This window comes from Octopus bimaculoides, chromosome 8 (genome assembly GCF_001194135.2).
Source record: "Octopus bimaculoides isolate UCB-OBI-ISO-001 chromosome 8, ASM119413v2, whole genome shotgun sequence".
Taxonomy (NCBI): Eukaryota; Metazoa; Mollusca; class Cephalopoda; order Octopoda; family Octopodidae; genus Octopus; species Octopus bimaculoides.
This window is the reverse complement of record NC_068988.1, coordinates 15,573,262-15,580,715: the sequence shown is the minus strand read 5'-3', so window position 1 is coordinate 15,580,715 and position 7,454 is coordinate 15,573,262. Positions and strand designations below refer to the sequence as shown.

At 41.3% G+C, this 7,454-nt stretch overlaps 1 protein-coding gene across 1 annotated transcript in view; it reads right to left on the bottom strand.

The window, feature by feature from the left end:
* Positions 1–1,764: 1,764 nt before the first annotated feature.
* Positions 1,765–7,454, bottom strand: part of LOC106867496 (leucine-rich repeat-containing protein 57) — a 39,070-nt gene continuing 33,380 nt past the window's right edge. Inside the window, exons 3-4 of the mRNA XM_052969972.1 lie at positions 3,414–3,509; positions 1,765–1,995 (exon numbers count right to left, since the gene is read on the bottom strand). Coding sequence (XP_052825932.1) covers positions 3,475–3,509 — 35 coding nt within the window. The 3' untranslated portion in view covers positions 1,765–1,995; positions 3,414–3,474. The remainder of the gene's footprint in view (positions 1,996–3,413; positions 3,510–7,454) is intronic.

Here is a 7,454-nt window from a genome sequence, read left to right as displayed (position 1 = left end):
AAATATTTAAATTGAGTTGAATTTATAATTGTTCAATTTATTGTTTTGTTTTCCATTTCTTATCTATATTTATATGTATGTTTATTTTTTATTTAGTTACCTATTGGAATAACATTGTTATTGATATAGGTAATAAAAACCAGTAAGTTCTTCGGATATTTAATATCCCTTAAGTGTTTTTTTTTATTACACCAGTACTTCCTTTTATTATGAGTGGCTATGGCTTCTACCATACTGTGGGTTCTTATTTCTTTGTCCTCGAGGTTATCTTTCCGACGGATTTCATTACAGAGTGTCCTAGCTACAGCATCATGTCTCATCGGTAGATAATACCGTGATGACATTTTCAGACAACTACTTATGATGTGGATATGTATGTATGTATGTATGTATGTATGTATGTATGTATGTATGTATGTAGATGCGTGTGTGTTTAACTGCATACCCTAACACCAACCAAAGGTATTTCTGTGTCTCCGCGCTCAGATGGATTGTCATCACATACGCTAGTTAATCCATAGATTGGACCCCAGCAGCTGCCACTATTCCGCGTCAGATTAGACCTGCGAATAATAGTGTCTGAAACGTGGTTTCATTCCTCTCAAAACCCTGATAGTCCCGAACAAGAATCCAACTACTGAATGCAGTTTAAAGTCACAGCATCCTTCTATGAGTGAGACACTCTGATGTTAAACCTACAGTTTCATGTGATTGCTAGCCATCGCCCTTCCTTCTGTTATTAGCTTCTGCTCACGGTGACTCAGAGAGTGGTATTCATGTTGTACAAGTGTTTAATCACTATAATTCAATTTCACTTTATGGTGACCTCATTCGTCACTCCATCCTCTAAAGTTCTATGGCAATGGAAAAATAGCGATCAAACCAGTTGTAACTGTACAATCAATAAGTTACAAATTTCGTCGGTCACATATCCTTCAAATCGTGCAGAGCTGCAATGGGACTGAATAGTCCTCTGAGAAGTCATGGACGGAATGTCAGAAATCGTTATTGACAATGAGGAAGTACAAGGTGACAGCAATCGTCTGTGAAGATGGTGCGATCACATGTATGTATGTATGTATGTATGTATGTATATATGTATGTATGTATGTATGTATGTATGTATGTATGTATGTATGTATGTGTCTATGTGTGTGTGTGTGTGTGCGTGTGCGTGTGTGCGCGCGTGTGCACGCATGCATGTATGTACACATGCATGTATATGTAAATAAGCTCGATGGCCTCTGAACTGTAGATGTTTGACAGTCGTTTGTTTACGTAGTCAGCACTTACTGTTATTCGGCTGAATGGACGTCAGTCATTGGTTGAAATTACAGAAATACGACAACTTTAACATGAAATAACTTGCGATGTAGGTTTTTTTTGTTAAGAAGACTAAGAGAAATAGATGTTTTATATGACACATTCTACCAGTGTCCCAAGTTTCAAATTGTTTCGTTAAGAAAATACTGGTGCCCCCGTTTTGAACAAGATCCGTTATATTTGTCGAAAGGCGGCGGCGAACTTGCAGAATCGTTAGCAAGCCGGGCGAAATGCTTAGCGGTATTTCGTCTGCTTTTACGTTCTGAGTTCAAATTCCGCCGAGGTTGACTTTGCCTTTCATCCTTTCGGGTTCGATTAAATAAGTACCAGTTGCATGCTGGTGTCGATCTAATCGACTGGCTCCCTCCCCACAAATTTCGGGCCTTGTGCCTAGAGTAGAAAAGGCTATATTTGTCGGAAACACAAAACACAATACTATAATTTTAATGACGATCTACATTTTTTATTTTTCATTTTTTACTCATATCTATTGTTTATTAAACTTCTTCTGGTAAACATCCGAGACTTGGAATTTATTGACGTTTTAGTATTTTTTTTATCGCTGATTGTCATGCTTAGTCGGGTGGAACTCAGTAAACTCTCTTGTGAATCAAGTATTAAAATTTTCTTTCTCAATCGCATTAGATTCACTCCTCTTTTTCTGATGTATCACTGGAAAAGAAAATATGAACGTAATCTCTGATGCCTCTGATTCAAGAGGTGAGAAAAGGATTGAAATCATAAGCAGGCAGTTTTTACATGAAATTTATATGCAGGACGCAACTGAATTTATTAATGATATGAAAAGTGACAACACTGTCCTAAGCAAATTTCTCAAGAATGAGAGTTTGCTGGTGAGTGACATAGGGAAGCAAGCCTTCATCAGACTTTGTTTCGCAGAAGATGTACAAGTGACCCCTCAGTAGGGGAATTCAAGGTGTTGAAGATAGTACCTTTGGGAGTTGAAGTTGACGAGTTTATAATTGATGGGTTCAGAGGGATTGCTCTTCTTGGTGACAGGGTACACTAATGCGACTCTAAAGATCTGGATATACGCTCGTGCAGAGCGAGTTAGAGAGAAAGAGAGAGAAAGAGAGAGAGACAGAGAGAGAGAGAGAGAGAGAGAGAAAGAGAGAGAGAGGAAGAGAGAGAGAGAGAGAGAGAGAGAGAGAGAGAGAGAGAGAGAGAGAGAGAGAGAGAGAGAGAGAAAGAGAGAGAGAGATACAGAGACAGCAAGACAGACAGACAGACAAGGATAGAGAGAGAGAGAGAGAGACAGAGAAGTGTTAGCCGAAAATAGGGCTTTGTCTTAGATGCAGTTTGTGGGTAACAGAAAGGACATTTGTTGAAGATGGACTTGCTAGCTCGATCAACGTAAGATCGTTTCGCACTTAATGTGCACCTACTGGTGAGCCTGGTGAACGGGAAAGAGATAATTTTGCAGATTTACCCAATGTGTGCAGTAGGGAGTTGCATGCAATACATTTAGAAAATGTTAAGACATTTTCCACGGGATTACTGCTCACAGTGGCCCTATGTTTGAGAAGCAGAGGAAAGTAGTTTTCCGCAAAATCGTTAGGAAACCCGTTTTGCAAGGGTCTCACAACGATCGGCTGTTGTTTGGAAGGTGGTCTAGTTCGTGGAAGGCGCATTTTAAACACCCCCCACACACACACACACACACGCACACGCACACGCACACACACACACACATTTTTCAAAAGGAATTAGGTTGATGTAGATGGATAGATAGATAGATAGATCATGTATATATGCATGTAGCTATATCTATCTATACGTGTAAGTGAATACATACATACATACATACATACATACATACATACACACACACACACACACTATATATATATATATATATATATATCTATATATATATATATGTTTGTATAAGTATATATAAAATACACATACACACGCACGCACACGCGAATTTCTTGCATGATCATGTTGCAAAAATCGCATTTATAATTTTTAGGGGTGGAAAATGACACAAATTTTTTACTCATATATGTATTTATATACATTAAAACTACACTCCCTTTCGGTAGTAACATTTTCAGACAACTTACGCGCATTGTCCAGTGAACAGTTTGGACCAACAACGAACATTACTTGCATTGTTTTCGCAGTTTACTTGGAAACATTCCGCCAATAAATCTTCATTTCTAAAACGAGCAAAAAGAAAGAGTATGAAAGATAATATAATAAAGATAATATAATAAAGATAATATAAATTCTAAAATAAAAAAAAAAGGAAATGAAATACGATGTAAATGATTGATTTGACACTTAAACGAGATCCAAGTCAACTATTGAGATAAAGAAATACAAGTAAATTGTAAATTTCATTGTCGTCGTTTATATATTCTAGATTTCATTTAAATAATCGAAAACAGGTGAACAAATAAATTGGTTTTGCTTATCTTTCAGGAAGTTTTACGTTACCTTTAAGTAAATAGACCATACAGAAATTTGGCAAGCATTTCCAGTCATGTCTGCTGTTGTTGGTGGTGTTGTTAATTACGTCTTATAACATGTCTTTTATTTTTTACTTGTTTCAGTCACAGAACCGAGCCCATGCTGGGGCACTGCCTTAAAGGGTTTAGTTAAGCAAATCACGCCCCTCGCCAAACCATGTGGTTGTAAAGCGAGCTTCTTAACTACTCAGCCATTTATGAACCCTAATAAATCTCGGCAAATGACACAATCTGCTTTTTGTATGTTATTATTGTTGTGGCTATTTTCAAATTCCGCCGAGGTCAACTTTGTCTTTCATCCTTTCGGGGTCGATAAATTAAGTAGCAGTTGAGCATTGGGGTGGGTCGATGTGATCGACTGACCCCACTCCCCACAAAATCCAGGCCGCGTGCCTATTGTAGAAATGACTATTGCTGTGGATATAGTTAAACCTGTCGATCACAAATATTTCAACCGTGACTATCCTATCGTTTTCATGTATCCAATGTGACCTTCTCTAGGAGAGTGAAGAATGGGTATGACTTTAGGGATATTTGGCTGTTATTTCTGTAGGTAAAGCGACAACATACAGGTTCTCTTTTTCTGGTACGTGTTTTCGCATGGCTATACAAAACAATAAGCAATGTAATTTGACTCGTTTGAACCAAAACTTCGAAGCCACTGCCAACCTTTCTTTCTGAATGCGTGTGTATGTGTGTGTGTATATTTGTGAGAGAAAGAGAGAAAGAGAGAGAGAGAGAGAGAGAGAGAGACAGAGACAGAGAGAGAGAGAGAGAGAGAGAGAGAGCGTGTATCTGAGTGTATGTATGCGAGCGTGTGCATGCATGTGTATATATGCGCGCACACACACGCACACATTTACAGTTTTTAGATGTGTTGGTAGTTACATAGCATGTGTGTTTATTCTAAGATAGATTTATTTTAGTTTATTTATAGTTTTATATTTATGCAGAAGTCTTGTTCCTATATGAAGCATTTCATATAATCCTCGACACTATTATTATTATTGATGCCATCGGTCGGCGTCGTCAGTCGCTGGACCTGGCTTGATGCCGACCTCCGGGGTTTGGTTTGGTCCCGACCACCAGGTTGATAAGAACTAGGACAAGGTGGCGAACAGGGTGGTCAGTCTTACTCAGAAATGGGCTGAGAGGAAACTGTCCCTGAAGGGTCGGGCAGAGTTGGCGAATGCTTACATCGTCTCCGTTATCATTTATTGCCTTACCGTCATGCCTTGTCCCGGTTACTGCTTGACCAAGCTGGAGTGTCTCTTATTTAAATTCTTGTGGAAAGGACGTGTTCCAATGGTCAGATAGATGGTCAGTCTGTTTCCAGCATCCTCTGAAAGGTGAATTAGGCACACTGTGGCTCCTAATGCGTAGACACGCTCCTAGGTTACGCCACCTGCAACGACTTCTGAACGATGAGCATGTGTGGGCTCCGTCTGTGAGGTTCGTCTTTCCGCAGCTCGTCTCTTTGACGGAGATGCAGTCCCCCTGTGAAGAAAAGACCGAGACTGGGCGCCTGGCACCTAGAATGTCGTCAGGTGCTCACATCCCTCTACCAGTCGAGCAATGGGATCAGTGGATGTTTCGCTTTAGAAATTTATAGAGGATTAGTGGCGGGAAAGTGCGATGACGTTCTCGGGGAGACTCTGGGCACCGAAAAGAATGAACTAGCTGGTCTGTTCTGGAGGACTTTTCGGTCGGAAACTCTCATAGATAATTTCCAGATGTCTTTGGCCTGGCAGTGCTACCGGTTCGAGATAAGCTCTAAAAGCACGGATGTGCTGTCAGACGGACTTGTCCGTGGTGCGCGCAGACTGGCCCTCGTTCAGTGTCCAGGCATTGCTGACTTGTGAGGTTATGTTGAACAGCTGCTGTCAGGTATGGGACGGATCCGTCAGTCGGCCGAGTCTGTAGTGATGGTCGCAACGCCGCCCTCTTTGAATCGAGCAGGCAAAGCAGCTTTCCTTTGCCTGGTGGCTGTGGCGAAAGAGGTTGTTTGGTGGGCAAAGCTGAGAGGCATGAGGACAAATACATTAGTCGTGCAGAGAGGGGAGGCTGGCATGCATGGGCAACTGCTGGCTTTCCACAAACAACCTTGCCCTGAATTGTGCCTCGGAGGTTAACTTTCTAAGTGCAATCCCATGGTCATTCATGACCGAAGGGGGTCTCCTATTATTATTTAGGCGGTGAGCTGGCAGAATCGTTGGCACGCCCGACAAAGTGCCTTAGGAGTAGGGTCCCCGTCTTTACATTCTGGGTTGAAAGTCCGCTGAGGTCGACTTTGCTTGTCATCGTTTCGGGGTCGTTAAAATAAGTAGCGGTTGAGCACTGGGGTCGATGTAATCAATTATCCCTCTTCACATAAACTTCAGGCCTTGTGCCTTTAGTAGAAAAGATTATTATTATTATTGTCATATGAAAAAAACATGAAGCTCTTTAAGTGAAGTCACGTAATGAGGTTAGTTAATAAATACAAATGCTCAGAGTAAACAAATACTTAGATGAAATTGAAATTGTTTTAACATCTCATTATCGCCGAACACTCTACTTTAGCATTCCTTCTTCTACATAAAACTACCTCGGCAAACACTTTTCAGGCATTGTGGTACGTTTCTTTTTTAACCTCTTGTACCAAATTTCCAATCGTGTGTATGGTGTGTTGTAGACATCTTGGCTGACTAGAAGAGCTGACTACTAGAACGGCCATCTGTTGAATATTAAGCACTACCATCTGCTGCACCACGCTACCATTGACATGTATTTGCTCGTCTGTCTGTCTGTCTGACTCGCTTTCTCTCTCTCTCTCTCTCTCTCTCTCTCTCTCTCTCTTCACACACACTTATTTCATCTGAAATCCCCTCTCATATGGTTGTTGCTGGCACTCCGTCGCTTACGACGTCGAGGGTTCCAGTTGATCCGATCAACGGAACAGCCTGCTCGTGAAATTAATGTGCAAGTGGCTGAGCACTCCACAGACACGTGTACCCTTAACGTAGTTCTCGGGGACATTCAGCGTGACAAGGCTGAACCTTTGAATTACAGGCACAACAGAAACAGGAAGAGTGAGAAATAGGTGTGGTGAAAGAGTACAGCAGGGTTCACCACCATCCCCCGCCGGAGCTTCGTGGAGCTTCGTGGAGCTTTAGGTGTTTTCGCCCAATAAACACTCACAACGCCCGGTCTGGGAATCGAAACCGCGATCCTATGACCGCGAGTCCGCTGCCCTAATCACTAGCCCATTGCGCCTCCTTTCATATGGTAAAAAGATATAAAACCACTCAGTTCGTTCAGTGTTGCCGTCTGTTAGGAATCCCAGACATCGATGTTTCGAGTTTTTTGACTTGTCAATGAGATGTACCTAAGAGAGGCAATATATATATCATTTGTTTCTCTCATTGGACTGAGGCCAAGCTGGAGCCCCACCTTGAAGAATTTTTAGTTGAATAATCGACACTATTAATTTGTTTTTTTTAAACCCTGCACTTATGTATCGGTAACTTTTACCGAACCGATAAGTTATGGCTATATAAATACACCAGCACCTGTTGTAAAGCTTTGGGGTTACACACACACACACACACACACACACACACACACACACACACACACACACACACACACACA